This window comes from Chlorocebus sabaeus, chromosome 4 (assembly GCF_047675955.1).
Source record: "Chlorocebus sabaeus isolate Y175 chromosome 4, mChlSab1.0.hap1, whole genome shotgun sequence".
In the NCBI taxonomy this organism is placed as follows: Eukaryota; Metazoa; Chordata; class Mammalia; order Primates; family Cercopithecidae; genus Chlorocebus; species Chlorocebus sabaeus.
Window position 1 is genome coordinate 23,908,619 of NC_132907.1, and position 26,854 is coordinate 23,935,472.

General features: G+C 39.3%; 1 protein-coding gene and 1 pseudogene across 1 annotated transcript in view; both read right to left on the bottom strand.

Moving 5' to 3' along the window:
- Window positions 1-26,854, bottom strand: part of FCHO2 (FCH and mu domain containing endocytic adaptor 2) — a 141,094-nt gene that overhangs the window by 97,410 nt on the left and 16,830 nt on the right. The window contains exons 3-5 of the mRNA XM_073014694.1: window positions 14,064-14,138; window positions 12,911-13,052; window positions 12,666-12,818 (exon numbers count right to left, since the gene is read on the bottom strand). Of these exons, the coding sequence (XP_072870795.1) occupies window positions 12,666-12,818; window positions 12,911-13,052; window positions 14,064-14,138 (370 nt within the window). The remainder of the gene's footprint in view (window positions 1-12,665; window positions 12,819-12,910; window positions 13,053-14,063; window positions 14,139-26,854) is intronic.
- Window positions 425-2,667, bottom strand: LOC103223002 (CTD nuclear envelope phosphatase 1 pseudogene; annotated as a pseudogene).

Consider the following 26,854-nt stretch of genomic DNA (forward strand, 5'->3'; position numbering starts at 1 on the left):
CAATCTACATTCATGTTAATAAAAACCTTATGATAGGCCAAAATAACTGACTTGGATCAAAATATATTACAAAGCAGAGAACCCACTAACAATATCTAATATCACAAGCAGAGATGCCATCTCTGAGGAGACCAATTAGAAAAAAGCACCCCTTCCTCTGAGTAGTCCATCCCACCAAAGTCCATCCCTGTGAAGCACAGGGTGAATTTTAGCCAACTCACAACCTTGGACACAACTACATGCTCCACTCCTGCTCAATATTTTAATAAAAAAGAAATCATGAGCTGGGCCTGGTGATTCACACCTGTGATCCCAGCTATTCGAGAGGCTGAGGCAGTGAGGTGATCGCCTGAGCTCAGTAGTTCCAGGTTGCAGTAAGCTATGATCATACCACCACTGCACTCCAGCCTGGGTGACACAATGAGACCTCATCTCTAGAAAAAAAAAAAAAAAAAAGTCCTTTAATTGCATCTAAATCATTACATTAAACTTGTTTTGGTTTATATGAAAAGACTCAGAATCATTTATTTATGTGTAATCTCTAGTCACCATATATTTTTTGAGTGGTCACGGCATATTAGGTACTATGGTAAGCCCACTGGGGTTCACAAAAGAGAACAGTACTTTAACCCAGCAGTACTTTAACCCTCTGGAAAGTTTTAACTAATTTAGATCATAGACATTTGCATTAACGATATGAAACCCATACCAATTCACTGTTGGGCATGAATGTTATAGTATCTACTAAGAGTAAACTGCTCCTGTGACTTACATTTTTTAAAGTAATTATTTTATTTTGAATATGGTCAGCTCCAGCCCCATTCCCCTTACTTTCTCCCCACAGGTAATTTCCATCATGTGCTTATTGTTTACTGTCCCCATACATGTACCTAATACTTTACTTGTATATAAAGAGCATTTTTTTTTCAGTTTTGTACAAGAGTTCAGAAAAAAAAATCAAATCATAACAAAGTTGACTTGGCTTCTCTTTGAGCCTCCTGGATCACTGTCTATCTGTGGCTCTGGCCAGTCCTGCCTCTCCACCACATTGTTTTAGTTCTCCTAGGCCTCCGCCTGTCTCCCAGCCTGAACTCCATTTACACATGGAGTGTGAACACAAAGTTAGAGTGAGACTGCTTCAGGGCCCCAGGCCCATGCATCCATCCAGACTCCAAGTGGAGTGTAGGGCTTCCAGGGCAGAGAGGCGTAGGAGGGGCAAACCCTGCACAGGCAGTCCTTACATTGGATAGGGCATCAAACAGCATCCCAAGGGCTCGCCCTCCCTTTCCACCCAACTCTAACTCTGAGTGAAGGGGGAGCAGCTGTCACCAGAGCCTATACTGGTGAAGGTTGCGGCTCAGCACCGAACGAACATCCACGGTGAACCTGAGGGCATCCAGCACTGGGAGCAAGTTGAAAAGGGTTGTGTCACTGGGGTCACTGAACCAGGATGTGATGGTCATGGCCTTGTCTGGATGGCTCCTGTAAGCCGCTGGGGAGTTATCCAGGATCACAGTGCTGGAGAGGTCACTGTGGACCACAGAGAGGTGCTTGATGTAGCTGCCCAACTCCAAAGTGCAGTGCTGTCTGTAGTATCTCCTCTTAAGAATACTTCTGCTAATTGTCCAGTTAATCTGCCACAACAGAGCCATAGATCTCCAAGCTTGCTATAAAGACCACCAGCTCCCACCACTGGCTCACCACTTCCAAGAAGAAATCCACATGGGGCCTTTAATGTACCAAAAAACGCACAGGATGTTTGTCTATTACCACCTTGAGTATGAAGTCAGGAGGCGTTCCACGCCAGACTGTAAGCCTCAGGACCCCAGCATGGTGGGAGTGAACAAGCGTCTCATCCGGATCCAGCACGAGGATATTCCTCTTCACCTAACCGATTCCGGGACAAGAAGATAAGGGGAGGATACCATATCGAACAGTTTGCTGCTGAATTACCGTACAGATCTGCCACCACAAAAGGGTGGAGAAGCTCCAGAGTTTGTTGGCGAAGGCCACGAACCTGCGCAGCCCCAGCAGACACCACGTCCGCATCATCCTGATGACCCTGGCACTGCGGGCACCACCGACCCCGGGGGGCCCCCCCGCGGCACAGCTCCGTCAGCTCCCCGTCGCCGGGAGGGGGAACTGCAGCCCTGAGTGGCAGGAGAGGCTGAAGAGAGGGGCACGGAGCAAGCGGCTCAGAAAGTGACCCCTGGCGAGGTTTTGGAAAGCCCAGCGGAACCGGGAGCTGGCAGACAGGCATGGGCAGCCTGAGGGGGCCCACGTGGGCTGGGAGCGGCGCCAATGGCTTCCGGAAAGTTGCGGGCCAAGACATCTCGGGCTAGGATTGGGTCCTCAGAGACCAGGAGGGAAGGGGAAGGATAACTGGCGGAGAGGACAGTAGGGGAGGGAGCAAGGATGAAGGGGGAAGGGAGGGGGGAAAGCAGAGTCAATAGCTTTTTTTTCTTTACAGAGAATTAAAGGTTATGTAAAAGGCATCAAATTCTACAAATCCTTTTGAAACTTTTTCTTGTTCATTATGCCTTTTACATTTACTCACGTTAATACATGTCATTCTTTTTTTTTTGAGACGGAGTCTTGCTCTGTCACCCAGGCTGGAGTGCAGTGGCCGGATCTCAGCTCACTGCACACTCCGCTTCCCGGGTCTACGCTATTCTCCTGCCTCAGCCTCCCGAGTAGCTGGGACTACAGGCGCCCACCACCTCACCCGGCTAGTTTTTTGTATTTTTTTAGTAGAGACGGGGTTTCACCGTGTTAGTCAGGCTGGTCTCGATCTCCTGACCTTGTGATCCGCCCGTCTCGGCCTCCCAAAGTGCTGGGATTACAGGCTTGAGCCACCGCGCCCGGCCCATGTCATTCTTTTTTAACGTGAATCCATCACCTAGCTTCAAGACTCAATCTATTCTTTCCCCTTTTCTGTGCAAGAGTAATATTTATTTAAACTACTGTATTGTGTCCCATTATATGAAATACATACAGGAATTTTTTGTTTTGTTTTGTTTTTGTTTTTGTTTTTTTTGAGACAGAGTTTCGTTCTTGTTGCCCAGGCTGGAGTGCAGTGGTGTGATCTTGGCTCACAGCAACCGCCGCCTCCCAAGTTCAAGCGATTCTTCTGCCTTAGCCTCCCGAGTAGCTGGGATTACAAGCACCCGCCACCACCTCTGGCTAATTTTTGTCTTTTTAGCAGAGAAGAGGTTTCGCCCTGTTGGTCAGGCTAGTCTCGAACTCCTGACCTCAGGTGATCCGCCTGCCTTGGCCTCCCAAAGTGCTGGGATTACAGGTGTAAGCCACCACACCTGGCCAACAAGATTTTTTTTTTTCAATTGATCTATGATTAGAGGAGCTGCTATGGTTTGAATGTTTATGGAACTTAATCCCCAATGTGGCGGTACTGAGAGGTGGGGCCTTTAATAGCTGATTCGGTCATGAGGGCTCTGCCCTGATAAATAATCTATTAATGGATTAATGGGTTCATGAATCAATGGATTATCATGGGAATAGGACTGACAGCTTTATAAGGAGTGGAAGAGAGACCTAAACTCACTCAGTCCCCTCATATGAGGTCCTACACCTTCTAAGAATTCAGCAGACTCCCCACAAGCAAGAAGGCCCTCACTAGATGTAGCCCCTCAACCTTGGACTCCTTCTCATCCTCCATAACCGCAAAAAATAAATTCCTTTCTTTATAAATTATCCAGTTTCAAGCCAGACATGGTGAGTCACAGCACTTTGGGAGGCCAAGGCGGGCAGATAACTTGAGGTCAGGAGTTCAAGACCAGCCTGGCCAACATGGTGAAACCCCATCTCTACTACAAACACAAAGATTAGCCAGGCGAAGTGGCACACAACTGTAATCCCAGCTACTCAGGAGGCTGAGTCACCAGAACTGCTTGAACTCGTGAGTTGGAGGTTGCAGTGAGCTGAGACGCCACTACTGCACCCTAGCCTGGGTGACGAAGTGAGACTGTCTCAAAAAAAAAAAAAAAAATTACCCAGTTTCAGGTATTCTGTTATAAGCAACAGAAAACAAACCACGCCAGGAGTCTAATACATTTACATGTATTATGATTATTTCTTTCAAATTATTTTGAGTTTTCTCTTTACTGACAAAGCATTTCCTTTTTTTAACTTTTATTTTAGGTCAGGGGAACATATGAACTTTCATTATACAGGTAAACTGTGTGTCACGGGGGTGTGGTGCACAGCTTATACATCATCCAGGTAATAAGCACAGTAACTGATAGGTATTTTTTTCTGATCCTCTCCTTTTTCCCACCCTCTCCCCTCCAGTAGGTCCCAGTGTCTGTTGTTCCTCTCTTTCTATGTGTTCTCATTGTTTAGCTCCCACTTATAAGTGAGAACATGCAATATTTGGTTTTCTGTTCCTGCATTAGTTTGCTAAAAATAATGGCCTCCAGCTCCATCCATGTTCCCCCAAAAGACATAATCTCATTATTTTTTATGGCTGCATAGTATTCCACAGTGAATATGTACCATGTTTTCTTTATCAAATGTCACTGATTGGCATTTAGATATTGTGAATAGTGCTGCAATATTCACATGCATGTGTCCTTATGGTACAATGATTTATATTCCTTTGGGGATATATCCATTAATGGGATTGCTGGCGTGAATGGTAGTTCTGTTTTTAGCTCTTTGAAGAATCGCCAGACACTGCTTTCCACAATGGCTGAATTTACACTCCCACCAACAGTGTATAAGCATTCCCTTTTCTCCACAACCTTGCCAGCATCTCTTATTTGACTTTTTAATAATAGTCATTCTGACTAGTGTGAGATGGTATCTCATTGTGGTTTTGATTTGCATTTCTCTGATCATCAGTGATGTCAAGCTTTTTTCATATGCTTGTTGGCTGCATGTATGTCTTCTTCTGAGAAGTTTCTGTTCATGTCCTTTGCCCACTTTCTAATAGGGTTGTTTTGTAAATTTAAGTTCCTTACAGATGCTGGATATTAGACCTTTGTCAGATGCGTAGTTTGCAAACATTTTCTCCCATTCTACAGGCTATTTGCTCTTTTGATAGTTTCTTTTGCTGTGCAGAAACCATTACATTTAATCAGATCCTATTTGCCAATTTTTGCTTTTGTCGCAATAGCTTTTCGTGTGTCTGTCATGAAATCTCTGCCCGTTCCTATGTCCAGAATGGTATTGCCTTGATTGTCTTCCAGAGTTTTTATAGTGTTGAGTTTTACATTTACATTTAAGTCTTTAATCCATCTGCAGATGATTTTTGTATATGGCGTAAAAAAGGGGTCCAGTTTCAATTTTCTGCATAGCCAGCTATCCCAGAACCATTTATTGAACAGGGAATCCTTTCCCCATTGCTTGTTTTTGTCAGTTGACAGATCATTTCTTTAAAGTGCTCCATTATTATCTTCAGATTTTCTTCCAAGCACTTGATCTTACCAAAAGTGTCACTAAAAGATTTTCAGACTATAATCAAAGCCATTACTTCCTCAAATGGTCCTTAAATGGTCTGTTAACTGAAATATCAAAGCACTGTAGCTGTCCAATTATGCAACGAAGTTTGCACAGGCAATTAAACTACACCATAAATGCTATCTTATCAACCATGACTATACAATACCATCAACTGAAAATGCATTCTGACTTCATATGAGGAAAAAAAAAATACCTCCATTTTCTTTTTCTCTGAGGCCTAGGTCTGAATTTATTTAACCTACTTAATACCTACAATGCACTTTCAATATGAGGGCTCTTGAATTTCTTCAATTCTGAAACATTTTGAGCTGTTAACTCTTCAAATATTACTTGTCCCTCCATCTCCTCCAATTTTTTCCTTCTGAAATTAGTATTAGACGAATGTTGGTAATGTTTGCTTCTCCTACTATGCTCTGGGTAAGGTCCTTCCATACTATCTTCAAAACTCATTCTTCGACTCTATCAAGTCTAAAGTTTCTTTTCTCTATTCTTTTTAAAAAGCTCAATAACCATATTTTTCATTTCTAAGTTTTCTAATTAGCTGGGTTTTTTTCTATCTAGTAGATTGTTTCATTACGTTTAATTTCTTAACCTTCTTTAATGTAAGTTTATGTTTATTTGAACATCCTCAAGACATATAGTTTTTGTTCATTTTTTATAAATTTAAATTTCATCTGGAGTAAATTCTTATTCCAATTATTGAATTTATTGGTTGCTCTAGTATTAGATTTCTTAGGTGTGCTCTACAATTTTGGTTGTTTGCTCATTCAGAAAAGTTTTTTTTGGATTTTGCCCTCTTTTCTCTTCTCTCTCTCCCTCCATCAGTACTGCTGAACATTCACAGAATAAAACATAAATGGTATCTCCTAGAATTGTGTTATGCTTTACACTTTATGCTCACCCATCCCCAAGCAGTTTTCAGGTTATCTCCTGCCACCCCTCCAAGGCCCCAATTTCATTTCAGTCTTATGAAAGTAATTTTTAATTACTTCCCTGCAAGAATATTGTGGATATGGCCAAAATCGTCATGAAATGGTTCTTTGGCTTGATTTCAAGTCAGAATTGTGTCTCTGTATCTGTGTCCCTAAATCCCCAACTTCCAATAAGGCTTTAGTTCTTGTCAGCAACCCAAGAGCCTTCTTTTCTCCCTATCTATAGTTTTAGGCAATGAGTCAGGCTCTTTGTACCTCATCCCAAGAGGGGAGCTTTTAGTCCCTTTTGCCACATAAGAGCCAAATTCCACTGCCCACTTTAGGACTTTTGAGTTCAACAGCTTGCATAATCAATCTCTACGTGCCATTTTGGATTTTTCTTCTATTCTGGCCCACAAAGATAAAATATTATTCTTTTTGGACCCTGTTATTTTGTTGTCCCTTTTTATATTTTATTCATAATTGCTATGTCTGGAGCAGAGGGTGTTTTCAAACCATGAATTTACTGTGTCTCATTTTTACCCCTCCCAATTTTTATTATACAAATCTAATTTTTATTTATTATAAACAATATATTGCTCCAAATTCATTTTTTTCATCTGTGACACAGTCCCCAGAAGGTCCTGAGATCATGTGCCTTATTGCTCCAAATTCTAAATCACCTATTTTTATTTTTCCACATTACCTTCTAGTTTTTTGCCCATGTATAGTCATATATCATATTTCATTGGTTAGTTGTTTAAAATATTTTGGACCTCAGGTATATAGAAATGGATTAATTACATTATCACAAGTCTTTAACAGCCCCTCTTAATTATATGATATTAATTTCTGAGTTGATTTGGTTACTCAGACTTGTAACAGAAGGCTTTCTATCACCATCTATTGTTAAAAATTAACTCTATTATCAAACTTCAACGTAAAACTATTATTCCGTTTAACAGCTTCATCAAAAATAAAGTATCTGTGCATTTAAACCTGTAGCAGTATATAAATACACAGCTCTTTTACAGTCATAATCATATTATAGGTACACTTTGGTTTTCTTTTTTTACTGGATATTTCTTTTTCTTTTTTTTTTTTAATTTATTTATTATTATTATACTTCAAGTTGTAGGGTACATGTGCATAACATGCAGGTTTGTTACATATGTATACTTGTGCCATGTTGGTGTGCTGCACTCATCAACTCGTCATTTACATCAGGTATAACTCCCATGCAATCCCTCCCACCTCCCCCCTCCCCATGATAGGCCCCGGTGTGTGATGTTCCCCTTCCCGAGTCCAAGTGATCTCATTGTTCAGTTCCCACCTATGAGTGAGAACATGCGGTGTTTGGTTTTCTGTTCTTGTGATAGTTTGCTAAGAATGATGGTTTCCAGCTGCATCCATGTCCCTACAAAGGACACAAACTCATCATTTTTCATGGCTGCATAGTATTCCATGGTGTATATGTGCCACATTTTCTTAATCCAATCTGTCACTGATGGACATTTGGGTTGATTCCAAGTCTTTGCTATTGTGAATAGTGCTGCAATAAACACACGTGTGCATGTGTCTTTATAGCAGCATAATTTATAATCCTTTGGGTATATACCCAGTAATGGGATGGCTGGGTCATATGGTACATCTAGTTCTAGATCGTTGAGGAATCGCCATACTGTTTTCCATAATGGTTGAACTAGTTTACAATCCCACCAACAGTGTAAAAGTGTTCCTATTTCTCCACATCCTCTCCAGCACCTGTTGTTTCCTGACTTTTTAATGATTGCCATTCTAACTGGTGTGAGATGGTATCTCATTGTGGTTTTGATTTGCATTTCTCTGATGGCCAGTGATGATGAGCATTTTTTCATGTGTCTGTTGGCTGTATGAATGTCTTCTTTTGAGAAATGTCTGTTCATATCCTTTGCCCACTTTTGGATGGGGTTGTTTGTTTTTTTCTTGTAAATTTGTTTGAGTTCTTTGTAGGTTCTGGATATTAGCCCTTTGTCAGATGAGTAGATTGCAAAAATGTTCTCCCATTCTGTAGGTTGCTTGTTCACTCTGATGGTAGTTTCTTTTGCTGTGCAGAAGCTCTTTAGTTTAATGAGATCCCATTTGTCAATTTTGGCTTTTGCTGCTGTTGCTTTTGGTGTTTTAGACATGAAGTCTTTGCCCATGCCTATGTCCTGAATGGTACTACCTAGGTTTTCTTCTAGGATTTTTATGGTATTAGGTCTAACATTTAAGTCTCTAATCCATCTTGAATTAATTTTCGTATAAGGAGTAAGGAAAGGATCCAGTTTCAGCTTTCTACTTATGGCTAGCCAATTTTCCCAGCACCATTTATTAAATAGGGAATCCTTTCCCCATTTCTTGTTTCTCTCAGGTTTGTCAAAGATCAGATGGCTGTAGATGTGTGGTATTATTTCTGAGGACTCTGTTCTGTTCCATTGGTCTATATCTCTGTTTTGATACCAGTACCATGCTGTTTTGGTTACTGTAGCCTTGTAGTATAGTTTGAAGTCAGGTAGCGTGATGCCTCCAGCTTTGTTCTTTTGACTTAGGATTGTCTTGGCAATGCGGGCTCTTTTTTGGTTCCATATGAACTTTAAAGCAGTTTTTTCCAATTCTGTGAAGAAGCTCATTGGTAGCTTGATGGGGATGGCATTGAATCTATCAATTACCTTGGGCAGTATGGCCATTTTCACGATATTGATTCTTCCTATCCATGAGCATGGTATGTTCTTCCATTTGTTTGTGTCCTCTTTTATTTCACTGAGCAGTGGTTTGTAGTTCTCCTTGAAGAGGTCCTTTACATCCCTTGTAAGTTGGATTCCTAGGTATTTTATTCTCTTTGAAGCAATTGTGAATGGAAGTTCATTCCTGCTTTGGCTCTCTGTTTGTCTGTTACTGGTGTATAAGAATGCTTGTGATTTTTGCACATTAATTTTGTATCCTGAGACTTTGCTGAAGTTGCTTATCAGCTTAAGGAGATTTTGGGCTGAGACAATGGGGTTTTCTAAATATACAATCATGTCATCTGCAAACAGGGACAATTTGACTTCTTCTTTTCCTAACTGAATCCCCTTGATTTCTTTCTCTTGCCTGATTGCCCTAGCCAGAACTTCCAACACTATGTTGAATAGGAGTGTTGAAAGAGGGCATCCCTGCCTTGTGCCAGTTTTCAAAGGGAATTTTTCCAGTTTTTGCCCATTCAGTATGATATTGGCTGTGGGTTTGTCATAAATAGCTCTTATTATTTTGAGGTACGTTCCATCAATACCGAATTTATTGAGCGTTTTTAGCATGAAGGGCTGTTGAATTTTGTCAAAAGCCTTTTCTGCATCTATTGAGATAATCATGTGGTTCTTGTCTTTGGTTCTGTTTATATGCTGGATTATGTTTATTGATTTGCAAATGTTGAACCAGCCTTGCATCCCAGGGATGAAGCCCACTTGATCATGGTGGATAAGCTTTTTGATGTGTTGCTGAATCCGGTTTGCCAGTATTTTATTGAGGATTTTTGCATCGATGTTCATCAGGGATATTGGTCTAAAATTCTCTTTTTTTGTTGTGTCTCTGCCAGGCTTTGGTATCAGGATGATGTTGGCCTCATAAAATGAGTTAGGGAGGATTCCCTCTTTTTCTATTGATTGGAATAGTTTCAGAAGGAATGGTACCAACTCCTCCTTGTACCTCTGGTAGAATTCAGCTGTGAATCCATCTGGTCCTGGACTTTTTTTGGTTGGTAGGCTATTAATTATTGCCTCAATTTCAGAGCCTGCTATTGGTCTATTCAGGGATTCAACTTCTTCCTGGTTTACTCTTGGAAGAGTGTAAGTGTCCAGGAAATTATCCATTTCTTCTAGATTTTCCAGTTTATTTGCGTAGAGGTGTTTATAGTATTCTCTGATGGTAGTTTGTATTTCTGTGGGGTCGGTGGTGATATCCCCTTTATCATTTTTAATTGCGTCGATTTGATTCTTCTCTCTTTTCTTCTTTATTAGTCTTGCTAGTGGTCTGTCAATTTTGTTGATCTTTTCAAAAAACCAACTCCTGGATTCACTGATTTTTTGGAGGGTTTTTTGTGTCTCTATCTCCTTCAGTTCTGCTCTGATCTTAGTTATTTCTTGACTTCTGCTAGCTTTCGAATGTGTTTGCTCTTGCTTCTCTAGTTCTTTTAATTGCGATATTAGAGTGTCAATTTTAGATCTTTCCAGCTTTCTCTTGTGGGCATTTAGTGCTATAAATTTCCCTCTACACACTGCTTTAAATGTGTCCCAGAGATTCTGGTATGTTGTATCTTTGTTCTCATTGGTTTCAAAGAACATCTTTATTTCTGCCTTCATTTCGTTATGTACCCAGTAGTCATTCAGGAGCAGGTTGTTCAGTTTCCATGTAGTTGAGCGGTTTTGATTGAGTTTCTTAGTCCTGAGTTCTAGTTTGATTGCACTGTGGTCTGAGAGACAGTTTGTTATAATTTCTGTTCTTGTACATTTGCTGAGGAGTGCTTTACTTCCAATTACGTGGTCAATTTTGGAGTAAGTACGATGTGGTGCTGAGAAGAATGTATATTCTGTTGATTTGGGGTGGAGAGTTCTATAGATGTCTATTAGGTCTGCTTGCTGCAGAGATGAGTTCAATTCCTGGATATCCTTGTTAACTTTCTGTCTCGTTGATCTGTCTAATGTTGACAGTGGAGTGTTGAAGTCTCCCATTATTATTGTATGGGAGTCTAAGTCTCTTTGTAAGTCTCTAAGGACTTGCTTTATGAATCTGGGTGCTCCTGTATTGGGTGCATATATATTTAGGATAGTTAGCTCTTCCTGTTGAATTGATCCCTTTACCATTATGTAATGGCCTTCTTTGTCTCTTTTGATCTTTGATGGTTTAAAGTCTATTTTATCCATAAGTGAAGGAGAAATAAAATCCTTTACAGATAAGCAAATGCTTAGAGATTTTGTCACCACTAGGCCTGCCTTACAAGAGACCCTGAAGGAAGCACTAAACATGGAAAGGAACAACCGGTACCAGCCATTGCAAAAACATGCCAAAATGTAAAGACCATCAAGGCTAGGAAGAAACTGCATCAACTAACGAGCAAAATAACCAGTTAATATCATAATGGCAGGATCAAGTTCACACATAACAATCTTAACCTTAAATGTAAATGGACTAAATGCTCCAATTAAAAGACACAGACTGGCAAACTGGATAAAGAGTCAAGACCCATCAGTCTGCTGTATTCAGGAGACCCATCTCACACGCAGAGACATACATAGGCTCAAAATAAAGGGATGGAGGAAGATTTACCAAGCAAATGGAGAACAAAAAAAAGCAGGGGTTGCAATACTAGTCTCTGATAAAATAGACTTTACCGGATATTTCAAACGTTTTACAAAGCTTTCAAAATTATTGCTCCACATGGCTCATTCTTAAGTGAGATATACCACATCAAATAAGTAAATGGTTAAACTGTTTTGAAAGGAGAAAAAAAAAAGCCACTTTCCATTAAAACATAAATGGAAGAAAAGGTTGTGGTTTACCACAATGCTACATAAATGTGCTCAAAGTCAGCAATAAATCACCACAACACAAGTTTAAAGATTATGTGCAAGTACCTATATCTTTCTAAATACACCAAAATCTTGTTTCAAAACAATTTTACCTCATGGTTAAATTTTACACAAAGTAATTACCCCATCAATTATGTTACTACAAAAATATCCTGAAAATGTGTCACTAACATTTTAAAAATCATTGTTTTTTTGTTGGGTGTGGTTGTTCACGCCTGTAATCCCAGCACTTGGGGAGGCCAAGGCGGGCAGATCACCTGAGGTCAGGAGTTCGAGACCAGCCTGACCAACATGGTGAAACCCCATCTCTACTAAAAATACAAAACTAACCGGATGTGGTGTCATGCGCCTGTAATCCCAGCTACTTGGGAGGCTGAGGCAGGAAAATCACTTGAACCCAGGAGTCAGAGGCTGCAGTGAGCCAAGATCGTGCCACTGCATTCCAGCCGAGGCAACGAGAGCAAAACACCGTCTCAAATCAATCATTGTTTTTTATGTGCTTGCTAACCTATTGACCACAGACAACATACTTGACAAATCTCGTGTTTTACTTGGGTAAATCACTAGGACTGTAAGGCACAGTGTCTTCACTTTAAAATGAGATAATTTTGAGTTTGATCTAAATATTAAATGCAATTTTGTACGTCAAGGTGCTTTGAAACCACAGATACGTTATTTTTATCATGATTACCTTTTCTATTTCTCTTTGTGTAGCTCCTTCTTTTTTCAAACGCTCCTGTTCTACACACTTGGTATTGTAATTTTCCTTGGATTTCTGGAGGGCCTGAGTTATGCTCTGAATGGTTTGGACAGCTTCCAGAGTTCCTGCAACTTCTTCTTTAGTCTGTTTAGTATGAAACGATTCATCAAAATGACTGAACTGTAAAGTATTCAATATCTGACCAATCAATCCTTTAACAAGAAAAAAACTGATACCTTTTTATGAGATTTTACTTGTTCTTCTCCATACTTCTGAACTTCCTTTATTAATTCTTGCAATTTTCTAACAAGATCCAAGTGACAATTTGCTAATTTCTCTGTAGATGTTTTGAATACATCCCATACTGGTGCAAATGTTCTAAGAAAATAAAAAATATGGGAATAACTTATTAAGTAAAAAAAAAAAAATTACGGTTCTAACAAGGAACCAATGGAAACAACAGTGGTATATACAGCAACCTTATTTGGGCAAAAGATGAAACTTAAATACTGAATAAAATGATTGACAGACTGATCTTGAATTTTTTTATCATTGGTTATTTAAAATTGGTTATTTTTATCATTGGTTATATTTTTGGACCTCAGGAATATAGAAATGGGTTAATTACACTATCATAACTCTTACTCCTCTTAATTATATTAATTTCTGAGTTGATTTAGTTGTTTAAACTTGTATCAGAAGCCTATCACTGTCTATTGTTAAAAATTAACTGTTATCAAACTTCAATTTAAAACAAGTATTCTATTTAAAATGCTTCATCAAAAATAAAAGTTTCTGTGAATTTAAACACTCAAATGTCCAATTTTTAGATAATTATTCTTTCCATAATTGTTATGGCAATGAGCACATCTCATTTTAAATGTATTAATTATTTTCATTTTTCAAGGAACACATTTTTTAATACAAATTTTTTAAAGGAAGATCTAATGACAGTCTATAAAATCACAGGAGACATTTTTAATGCATCTTAATCATTTTCAATAAAGTTTATCTTAAGTGAGTTTTTAAAGATCACTGTTAAACTACCTCAGAATTTAAATGAACTTACCAGCCAACCAGAATAAATACACTCACTGCATGTGCATAAGATAACATTTATAACCTCAAACACTATTGAATGACTAAGTCGTTTTTAAAAAGGGAAAAAATAAATTTCATTTACTTTCGATTACTTTTGACTACATTGACTGATTCAGCAAGTTCAATTATATTCTCTATCAAGTGAAGAATATATTAATATTCACAGATACTTTTAAAATAAGCATATATTTTACTATGCTTTTGAACTGTTATGTCCTCAATAGGAACCTAGAATCCTCAAGAACTTTGCCTAAGTGAACATTGAAAAAGAGGAAGAAATTAACTCACCCAAGTTGTGAATAATTGCTTGCAGATTTTGCTAGTTTTGTCATTGACCTGGAGTATGCCTCCTCTATGGTAGCTCTGTTAAATCAAATATCCACATCATAATATCTCTTGTTTAGTGACCAAAAACAGCAAAGTTATCAAAATACAATTAAAAATGCAAAAACAAAAAGATACCTCAAAATCTTTTTTAAAATCAGGTTAAAAATAAGTACATATATGTAGTCATGAATTGCTGGCCTATCTTTAACTGTTCTTTCTGGTACAGAACTAAAATAATTTATATCACACATACAAATTTTTTTGAGACACAGTCTTGCTCTGTCACTCAGGCTGGAGTATAGTGGTATGATCATAGCTCACCGCAGCCTTGACCTCCTAGGCTTAAGCAATCCTCCCACCTCAGCCTCCTGAGTAGCTTGTAGTCAAGCATGCCCCACAACACCCAGCTAATTTTTGTATTTTTTTGTAGAGATGGGGTCTCACTATGTTGCCCAGGTTGATCTGGAATTCCAGGGCTCAAGCAATCCTCCCACCTCGGCCTCCCAAAGTGCTGAGATCATAGGCATGAGCCACCATGCTCAGCCACAGAAAAAATTTTAATGGAGTCACAACTCTTTTTATCTTTAGTACCAATGCTTATCTGAACAGGAAATATAAGAGTGCTACTTCTTGTATTCTCTCTTTCTCTGTAAGCTGATTCACTGTGATAAGTGTGTCATTTGTATTTAATACTTCCTTGTTGTACTTGGTTTTATTATTCTTCAACACTGTGATGCACATTTAATAGAACAAGAGATTAATGACAGTCATTTGCACAAAATTAAATACGAATCATCAAGTCTGAAATCCTGAACTTCATTCATGGCTTAATTTATTTTGTGATTAGATCTAAAATATTAGCAAATATTTCACACTAGAATACTATGTTTTATATAACTACCATTTAGCATATGAGATTTTATTCTGTAAAAAACATCCATAGCCATTAAATACAGAATTCTAAAAGATACAAATTATCCTATAGACATGTCACCTATAAATACAGAATATACATTTTGTATGGCCTCCTTTTTGTTCTATTTTTGAGACGAAGTCTGGCTCTGTCACCCAGGCTGGAGTACAGTGGTATGATCTTGGCTCACAGTAACCTCCACCTCCCGGATTCAAGTGATTCTCCTGCTTCAACCTCCCAAGTAGCTGGGACTACAGGCACCTGCCACCATGCCCAGCTAATTTTTGTATTTTTAGTAGAGACAGGATTTCACTACATTGGTCAGGCTGGTCTCAAACTCCTGACCTTGTGATCCGCCCCACTTGCCCTCCCAAAGTGCTGGGATTACAGGCATGAGCCACCGCGCCCAGCCTGTATAGCCTTCTTAACACTACAAAACTTACAGTTTTACCTTTCGCCTGGCTCTTCTCAATGTGTGCTACCCTTAATAGGGGAACATTCTACAACCACCATTATCCCTCCATTTACTTTGATTGGTCCAACTAACTTTCTGCTTCTAATTTCTAAATCCAGATCTTCACACTGCTCTTGCACTAACCCATCTGTTCAATATCCAACTACCCCAAACGTAATTAAGATATTTGAACCACCTCAAACTCAGAATATCTAAACTCATCTCCAAACTCTTCCCCAACCGAATCTCCACAAAAACCAGCTCTCTAACAAAAACAAAATATTAACAGTAACTGCCTCTCACTGATGGTACTGTGACTCTTTCCTGCTCCTTTAAGCTCTTCTGTCATTTTAAAATACTATTACAAGAGTAATACTTTGTTCATCCAAAAAAGTTAATATTTATTAGTATATCAATGGGTAAGTTTAACAGCAAGGTAAAGAGATTCAATTTCCAGTACAGATTAAACATACCTCATCAGCCAGGCACGATGGTTCACGCCTGTAATCCCAGCACTTTGGGAGGCTGAGGCCGGCAGATCACCTGAGGTCAAGAGTTCAAGACCAGCCTGGCCAACATGGTGAAACCTCATCTCTAATAAAAATACAAAAATTAGCTGGGCATGGTGGTGGGCGCCTGTAATCTCAGCTACTCGGGAGGCTGAGGCAGAAGAATCGCTTGAATCCAGGAGGCAGAGGCTGCAGTAAGACAAGATCATGCCATCGCACTCCAGCCTGGGCAACAAGAGTGAAACTCTGCCTCAAATAAACAAACAAGCAAGCATCTCTAATCAAAATATCAGAAATGCTCCAAAATCTATATATTTTTTGAGGACCAACATGATGCCAAAAGCAGAAAATTCCACACCTGACCTTGTGACAGGTCATGGTCAAAATTCAGTCAAAACTTTGTTTCATGTAGAAAAATTATTAAAATAGGCCAGGTGCGGTGGCTCACGCCTGTAATCCCAGCACTTTGCGAGGCCAAGGTGGGCGGATCATGAGGTCAGGAGATGGAGACCATCCTGGCTAACGCGGTGAAACCCATCTCTACTAAAAATACAAAAAAATTAGCTGGGCTTGGTGGCACACACCTGTAATCCCAGCTACTCAGGAGGCTGAGGCAGGAGAATGGTGTGAACCTGGGAGGCAGAGGTTGCAGTGGGCCAAATCGTGCCACTGCACTCCAGTCTGGGTGACAGAGCGAGACTCTGTCTCAAAAAAAAAAGAAAAAAAAAAAGAAGAAAAAGAAAAATAGTTAAAACATTGTATAAATATTTAAAATATTGTATAAGATTACCTTCAGGCTGTGAGTATACGGTGTGTAGAAAACAAACAAATTCCAAGTTTAGACTTGGGTCTCACCCCCAAGATTACTTGTTATATATAAGCAAATACTCCAAAATCTGAAAAAAATCCTAATTCTAAAAGACTTCTGGTACCAAGCATTTCAGATAAGGGATACTTAACCTGTAATAGCGAATCAGATTATTGACACAAAAACTTTTCTCACTGAGGAAAATTTAGAAAACATGATAAGTTGAGGGTGGAGGCAAGGTAACTGAAAAGCATTAGAAAACTTAAGGGGCAGTTAAGAATAAAGATCCAAGAGAAGGGTATCCAGACAAGTCAGTCAGGTATGTGGGGCAACTTCTTCCTGGAGGGTATCCAAAAGAGGTCACTGATCAGTTGAGAAATGAAACAGCTTTTCTCAGCCTCACAGGGTAAGGGAGACAAAAATAAAAGAGTTCAGGTCCAGTAAAGGTAGAGAGCATAGAAAAATCCCATGCCCTTCAAGTAGAGACTCCAAAAGAAGAATTTCAGTACAGAACTGGAAATAATTTTAAGAAGTGGAGGAAAACATACCAAATTTGGGGGGGGGAAAAAAAAAAGCAAATTACAGATCTAGAAAATACAACCACCAAATTAATAACTCCTTGGATGGGGTTTAGCAGCTGATTTGATATCCTATATTGAGATTTATACCATAAAAGGGAGATGGAAAAAAAAGGAAAATTAAAAAAATAAAGAGATTTAGTTAATTAAAAGATAGATGAGAATAATTTATCCAACATTAAAGTTCAGAAAGACAAAAAAGAATGTGAAGAAATGTAAAGGACAAAGCAATAAAAGTCCAATAAATGAGTAAAGAGAAAGAATGAGTTACAGAAAATATTTGAGGAAATAACAACAGGGAATTTTCCAAAACTGATAAAAGGTATCAAACCACAGATCCAAGCAGCCCAACAAACTTTAAGAGGATAAATTGTTTAAAAACAATTACATCTGGTCCTAGTCACATTATAGTAAAAACTGCTGAAAATTAAAAAGAGAAAGAACAAAATAAATCTTAAAAGCAACCAAACTCTTCCCACCACCAAATGTTACCTTCAAAGAACCAGTAACTAGACTGATAGCTACAATCTCAACTGTAGATAATGGAAAGATCTTCAAAAAAACTTAATTTAAAAAAAAAATCTACCAACTGGAATTCCATACCCAGCAAAAATATAAATGAAAGCAAATCCCTAATAAAATAACAGATCTAGGTTATCATCACCAATGGCCACTAACATCACAAAACAGTTATATTTGGATAATATATGCCTCTGGTGGAAGTATACATCACCGCCTAAGAAGTATTTTTTCCAAAATACTAGAGGCGGGCGTGGTGGCTAATGCCTGTAATCCCAGCACTTTGGGAGGCTGAGGCAGGTGGATCACCTGAGGTCAGGAGTCTGAGATCAGCCTGGCCAACATGGTGAAACCCTGCCTCTACTAAAAATACAAAAATTAGATGGGCGTGGTGGCATGCACCTGCAATCCCAGCTACTTGGGGAGGCAGAGGAAGGAGAATCGCTTGAACCTGGGAGGTGGAGGTTGCAGTGAGCCAAGATCATGCCACTGCACTCCAGCCTGGGTGACAGAGTGAGACTCGGTCCAAAAAAATAAAAGTACTGAATAGAATTTGATCATGCTGCTAGATTTAAATGACAATTTTTAGGAAATTCAGGGATAAAGGAAGATATTTAATAAACTATACATACGCAATTAGCATATTCCAGGATATGGGACCCTATTAGAACAAATAATCTGGTTTCTTCAACAACAAAAGGTAAGGAGGTGGGTGGCTATAGATTAAGAGACTCAAAAGGCGTATCAACCAAGTGTAACATATAGAAATCAGGCCAGGTGCAACAGCTCATGCCTGTAATCCCGACTCTTAGGGAGGCTGAGGCAGAAGGATCGCTTGAGTTCAGGTGTTTCAGACCAGCCTGGGCAACCTGGTGAACCCTCATCTCTACAAAAAAAAAATACAAAAATTAGCTGGGCATGGTGGTGCATCCCTATAGCCCAAGCTACTTGGGAGGCTGGGGTGGGAGGATCATTTGAGACCAGGAGGTAAAGGCTGCAGCCTGGATGACAGAGTGAGACCCTGTCTCAAAAATAACAACAATAATAATAATAAATTTTTGGCAATAAACCTTTTTTTTTTTTTTTTTTTTTTTGAGATGGAGTCTCTCTGTGTCGCCCGGGCGGGAGTGCAGTGGCCGGATCTCGGCTCACTGCAAGCTCCGCCTCCCGGGTTCACGCCATTCTCCTGCCTCAGCCTCCCGTGTAGCTGGGACTACAGGCGCCCGCCACTTTGCCCGGCTATTTTTTTGTATTTTTTAGTAGAGACGGGGTTTCACCGTGTTAGCCAGGATGGTCTCGATCTCCTGACCTCGTGATCCGCCCGTCTCGGCCTCCCAAAGTGCTGGGATTACAGGCTTGAGCCACCGCGCCCGGCCGGCAATAAACCTTAAAGTTTGGATAAAATTAAGACATTCATATAGAAAAATAAAACTTTTCAAACTCACAGAACTAAAAAATCTGAATGGTCCTGTAATGATTAAAGAAATTAAATATGTAATTTAAAACCTTCCTACAAAGACAATTTCAAGCCCAGATGGCTTTACCAGAAAATTCTATTACATACATAAGGAAAAAACAATAGTCTTGCAAAAATTTTTGCAGAAAATACAATAATAGGGTATACTCCCCAATTCACTTTATGAAGCCAACAAACTTTGATACCAAAACCTAACAAGGACACTTAGAGAAAGAAAATGTTCAGGCCAATCTCACTCACAAGTATAGATGTAAAAATTGCACACACAATAGCAGCAAATTGATCCACTAACATATAAAACGAATAACCACATCTCCACCAAATTGTGCTTAGACCAAGAATGGGGAATTGATTTAACACCCAAATTTCAATAATTCACATAATTGACACGCTGTGAGGAGAGAAAAAGAAAAACATATCCCATTACTCACCAGAGAAATGCAAATTAAGGTCACAATGAGATAGATACTATGATTATCAAAAAAGCTAAAATTAAAAGACTGACAATACCAAGAGCTGATAAGAACATAAAGAAACTGGAAATCTCAAACAAGGATGGAAGGTGTTGTAAACTGATACAGCCACCTTGGAGAATTCTTTGGTATTAGTCACTCGAGTTGAACATCCATATACTTTATGGTCTCACAATTCCACTCCAGAGTATATACCCAATATAAATGTATATACATGCATACCAGGACATATGTGCAGAACTTTTCAAGGCAACATTACTTGGTAATAGTAAAAAAAACTAAAAACAGCAAAAGATCTAGAAGAGTCAACAAAATACTGAAGGAACAGAACAAAGGTGGAGGACTGATACTCCTCAACTTCAAGACTTATTATGAAACTACAATAAATCAGGCGGGGAACAGTGGCTCATGCCTGTAAAATCCCAGAACTTTGGGATGCAGAGGTGGGCAGACCATCTGAGCACAGGAGTTTGAGACCAGCCTCAGCAACACGGTGAAACCTTGTCTCTACAAAAAAAAAAAGGGTACTGTCACTTTGAAAGACACTGGGCATGGTGGCATATGTGTACAGTCCCAACTATTCAGTAGGCTGAGGGAGAAGAACTGATTGAGCCCAACGGGTGAAGGCTGCACTGCACTCCAGCCTGGGAGACAGAACGAGACCCTGTCTCAAAAACAAATAAATAAATAAAAATTAAAAAAATAAAGCTAGGGGAGGGACAGCATTAGGAGAAATATCTAATGTAGATGACAGGTTGATGGGTGCAGCAAATCACCATGGCACATGTATATCTATGGAACAAACCTGTACATTCTGCACATGTATCCCAGAACTTAAAAGTATTTTTAAAAAGGCCAGGCATGGTGGCTCACGCCTATAATCCCAACACTTTGGGAGGCTGAGGTGGGTGGATCACGAGGTCAAGAGATCGAGACCATCCTGGCCAACATGGTGAAACCCCGTCTCTACTAAAAATACAAAAATTAGCTAGGCGTCGTGGCATGTGCCTGTAAGTCCCAGCTACTTGGGAGGCTGAGGCAGAAGAATCACTTGAACCCAGGAGGCGGAGGTTGCAGTGAGCCAAGACAGCACCACTGTACTCCAGCCTGGTGACAGAGAATCCATCTCAAAAAAAAAATAGCTATAGTAAATCAAAGGAGTGTGCTACTGGCCAAAAAACAGACAAATATATCAACGGAACACAATATAAAGCCCGGAAATAGACTCACATAATACAGTAAACTGATTTCTGACAAAAGAGCAAATGTGTTAAACTGATCTTTGATAAAAGAGCAAATGCAATACAATGGAGCAAAGATAGTATTTTCAATAAATGGTACCGGAACAACTGGACACTCACAAGCAAAAAAAAAAAAAAAAAAATTGGATCCAGACACAGACCTTCCATCCTTCACAAAAATTAACTCAAAATGTATTACAGACCTAAATGTAAACCATAAAACTACAAAACCCCTAGAAGACAACATAGGAGAAAACTTAGACAACATTGGGTATGATGATGACTTTTTAGAACAATATGTAAATGCATTCCAATATCTAAAGGCACTCCAATACACCAGACCTTGGCTATGGTGATGACTTTTTAGACACAATATCTAAAGGCACTGCAATACCAAAGGTATTCCAAACGCAAAATCCATGAAATAAATAATGGATATGCTGGACTTCCTTAAAATTAAATACTTCTGTTCTTTAAAAGACAATGTCAAGAGAATGAGAAAACAAACCACAGACTGTGAGAAAATATTTGCAAATGACACATCTGATAAAAGACCGTTATCCAAAATACACAAAAATCTCTTAAAACCCAGTAAGGGGGCAGCTGACAAGATGGCTGAATAGGAACAGCTCCAGTCTGCAGCTCCCAGCGGGATCAATGCAGAAGGCAGGTGATTTGTGTATTTCCAACTGAGGTACCCAGCTCATCTCACTGCGGTTGGTTAAACAGTGGGTGCAGCCCATGGAGGGCGAGCAGAAGCAGGACGGGGCATCGCCTCATCCAGGAAGCACAAAGCATTGAGGAACTCCCTCCCCTAGCCAAGGGAAGCCATGAGGGACTGTGCTCTGAGGAATGGTGCATTCTAGCCCAGATACTACACTTTTCCCATGGTCTTCGCAACCCGCAGACCAGGAGATTCCCTCAGGTGCTCCAGCAGGGAACTAGCAGGGCCCCGGGTTTCAAGTACAAAGGACCACAACTCTTCACCAGCAAGAGAACAAAACTGGATGGAGAATAACTTTGACAAACTGACAGAAGTAGGTTTCAGAAGGTGGGTAATAACAAACTCCCCTAGCTAAGGGAGCATGTTCTAACCCAATGCAAGGAAGCTAAGTACCTTGAAAAAAGGTTAGAGGAATTGCTAACCAGAATAACCAGTTTAGAGAAGAACATAAATGACCTGATGGAACTGAAAAACACAGCAAGGGAACTTTGTGAAGCATACACAAGTATCAACAGCCAAATCGATCAAGTGGAAGAAAGAATATCATAGACTGAAGATCAACCTAATGAAGTAAGGCATGAAGACAAGAATTAGAGAAAAAAGAATAAAAAGGAATGAACAAAGCCTCCAAGAAATGTGGGACTATGAGAAAAGACCAAACCTACATTTGATTGGTGTACCTGAAAGTGATAGGGAGAATGGAATCAAGTTGGAAAACACTCTTCAGGATATTATCTGGGAGAACTTCCCCAACCTAGCAAGACAGGCCAACATTCAAATTCAGGAAAAAAAGAGACCACCACAAAGATACTCCTCGAGAAGAGCAACCCCAAGACACATAATTGTCAGATTCACCAAGGTTGAAATGAAGGAAAAAATGTTAAGGGCAACCGGAGAGAAAGGTCAGTTACCCACAAAGGGAAGCCCATCAGACTAACAGCAGATATCTCTGCAGAAACCTCACAAGCCAGAAGAGAGTGGGAGCCAATTTTCAACATTCTTAAAGAGGAGACTTTTCAGCCCAGAATTTCACATCCAGCCAAACTAAGCTTCATAAGCAAAGGAGAAATAAAATCCTTTATAGACAAGCAAATGCTGAGCAATTTCATCACCACCAGGCCAGCCTTACAAGAGCTCCTGAAGGAAGCACTAAACATGGAAAGGAACAACCAGTACCAGCAACTACAAAAACATGCCAAATTGTAAAGACCATCGACATTATGAAGAAACTGCATCAATTAATGGGGAAAATAACCAGCTAGCATCACAATGACAGGAGCAAATTCACACATAACAATATTAACCTTAAATGTAAACAGGCTAACTGCCCCAATTAAAAGACACAGACTCGCAAATTGGATAGACTCATGACTCATTGATGTGCTGTATTCAGGAGACCCATCTCACGTGCAAAGACACACATAGGCACAAAATAAAGGGATGAAGAAATATTTACCAAGCAAATGGAAAGCAAAAACAAGCAGGGGTTGCAATCCTAGTCTCTGATAAAACAGACTATAAATCAACAAAGGTCAAAAGAGACAAAGGCCATTACATAATGGTAAAGGGATCAATGCATCAAGATGAGCAAACTATCCTAAATATATATGCAGCTAATACAGGAGCACCCAGATTCATAAAGCAAGTGCTTAGAGACCCACAAAGAGACTTAGACTCCCACACAATAATATTGGGAGACTTTAACACCCCACTGTCAATATTAGACAGATCAACGACACAGAAAATTAACAAGGATATTCAGGACTTGAACTCAGCTCTGGACCAAGCGGACCTAATAGACATCTACAGAACTCTCCACCCCAAATCAACAGAATATACATTCTTCTCAGCACCACATCACACTTATTCTAAAATTGACCATATAATTGGAAGTAAAACACTCCTCAGCAAATGCAAAAGAATGGAAATCATAACAAACAGTCTCTCAGACCACAGTGCAATCAAATTATAACTCAGGATTAAGAAACTCACTCAAAACTGCACAACTACAGGGAAACTGAACAACCTGCTCCGGAAAGACTACTGCGTAAATAATGAAATTAAGGCAGAAATAAGTTCTTTGAAACCAATGAGAACAAAGACACAACGTACCAGAATCTCTGGGACACAGCTGAAACAGTATTTAGAGGGAAATTTATAGCACTAAATGCCCACAAGAGAAAGCAGGAAAGAGCTAAAATTGACACCCTACCATCACAATTAAAAGAACTGGAGAAGCAAGAGCAAACAAACTCAAAAGCTAGCAGAAGACAAGAAATAACTAAGATCAGAGCAGAACTGAAGGAGATAGAGACACGAAAAATCCTTCAAAAAAATCAATGAATCCAGAAGCTGGTTTTTTGAAAAGATCAACAAAATAGACTGATAATAGTCTACTAATAAAGAAGAAAAGAGAGAAGAATCAAATAGACACAATAAAAAATGATAAAGGGGATATCACCACTGATCCAACAGAATTACAAACTACCATCAGAGAATACTAGAAACACCGCTACAAAAATAAACTAGAAAATCTACTAGAAATGGATAAATTCCTGGACACATACACCCTCCCAAGTCTAAACCAGGAAAAAGTATAATCCCTGGATAGATCAATAACAAGCTCTGAAATTGAGGCAGTAATTAATAGCCTACTAACCAAAAAAAGCTCAGGACCAGACAGATTCACAGCCAAATTCTACCAGAGGTACAAAGAGGAGCTGGTACCATTCATTCTGAAACTATTCCAAACAACAGAAAAAGAGGGACTCCTCCCTAACTCATTTTACGAAGCCAGCATCATCTTGATACCAAAACGTGGCAGACACAACAAAAAAAAAGAAAATTTCAGGCCAATATCCCTGATGAACATCAATGTGAAAATCCTCAATAAAATACTGGCAAACCAAATCCAGCAGCACATCAAAAAGCTTATCCACCACGATCAAGTCAGTTTCATCCCTGGGATGCAAGGCTGGTTCAACATATGCAAATCAATAAATGTAATCTATCACATGAACAGAACCAATGACAAAAACCACATGATTATCTCAATACATGCAGAAAAGACCTTCAACAAAATCCAACAGCCCTTCATGCTAAAAACGCTCAATAAACTAGGTATTGGTGTAACGTATCTCAAAACAATAAGAGCTATTTATGACAAACCCACAGCCAATATCATACTGAACAGGCAAAAACTGGAAGCATTCCCTTTGAAATTCAGCACAAAACAAGGATGCCCTCTCTTACCACTCTTATTCAACATAGTATTGGAAGTTCTGGCCAGGGCAATCAGGAAAGAGAAAAAAATAAAGGGTATTCAAATACGAAAAGGGGACGTCAAATTGTCTCTGTTTGCAGATGACATGATTGTATATTTAGAAAACCCCATCGTCTCAACCCAAAGTCTCCTTAAGCTGATAAGCAACTTCAGCAAATTCTCAGGATACAAAACCAATGTGCAAAAATCACAAGCATTCCTATACACCAATAATAGACAAACAGAGAGCTAAATCATGAGTGAACTCCCATTCACAATTGCTACAAAGAGAATAAAATACCTAGGAATACAACTTACAAGAGATGTGAAGAACCTCTTCAAGGAGAACTACAAATCACTGCTAAAGGAAATGAGAAAGGACACAAACAAATGGAAAAACATTCCATGCTCATGGATAGGAAGAATCATATCGTGAAAATGGTCATACTCCCCAAAGTAATTTATAGATTCAATGCTATCCCCATCAAGCAACCACTGACTTTCTTCACAGAATTAGAAAAAACTACTTTAAATTTCATACGAAACCAAAAAAGAGCCTGTATAGCCAAGACAATCTTAGGTAAAAAGAATAAAGCTGGAGGCATCACTCTGCCTGACTTCAAACTATATTATAAGGCTTCAGTAACCAAAACAGCATGGTACTGGTACCAAAACAGATATATAGACAAATGGAACAGAACAGAGGCCTCAGAAATAACACCACACATCTACAACCATCTGATCTTTGACAAACCTGACAAAAACAAGCAACGGGAAAGGATTCCCTGTTTAACAAATGATGTTGGGAAAACTGGCTAGCCATATGCAGAAAACTGAAACTGGACCCCTTCCTTACACCTTATACAAAAAATTACTCAAGATGGGCTAAAGACTTAAACGTAAGACCTAAAACCATAAAAACCCTAGAAGAAAATCTAAGAAATTCCATTCAGGACATAGGCATAGGCAAAGACTTCACGACTAAAACACCGAAAGCAATGGCAACAAAAGCCAAAACTGACATATGAGATCTAATTAAACTAAGGAGCTTCTGCACAGCAAAAGAAACTATCATCAGAGTGAACAGGCAACCTACAGAATGAGAGAAAATTTTTACTATCTATCCATCTGACAAAGGGCTAATACCCAGAATCTACAAAGAAAACAACCCCATCAAAAAGTGGGCGAAGTATATGAACAGACACTTCTCAAAAGCAGACATTTATGCAGCCAAGAAACATACGAAAAAAGCTCATTATCACTGGTCATTAGAGAAACGCACATCAAAACCACAATGAGATACCATCTCATGACAGTTAGAATGCCCATCATTAAAAAGTCAGGAAACAACAGATGCTGGAGAGGATGTGGAGAAATAGGAACACTTTTACACTGTTGATGGGAGTGTAAATTAGTTCAACGATTGTGGAAGACAGTGTGGCAATTCCTCAAGGATCTAGAACCAGAAATACCATTTGACCCAGCAATCCCACTACTGGCTATATACCCAAAGGATTATAAATCATTCTATAAAAACAATGCACATGTATGTTTATTGCAGCACTGTTCACAACAGCAAAGATTGGAACCAACCCAAATGCACATCAGTGATAGACTGGATAAAGAAAATGTGGCACATATACACCATAGAATACAATGCAGCCATAAAAAAGGATGAGTTCATGTCCCTTGCAGGGACATCGATGAAGCTAGAAACTATCATTCTCAGCAAACTAACACAAGAACAGAAAACCAAACACCACATGTTCTCACTCATTAGTGGGAGTCGAACAA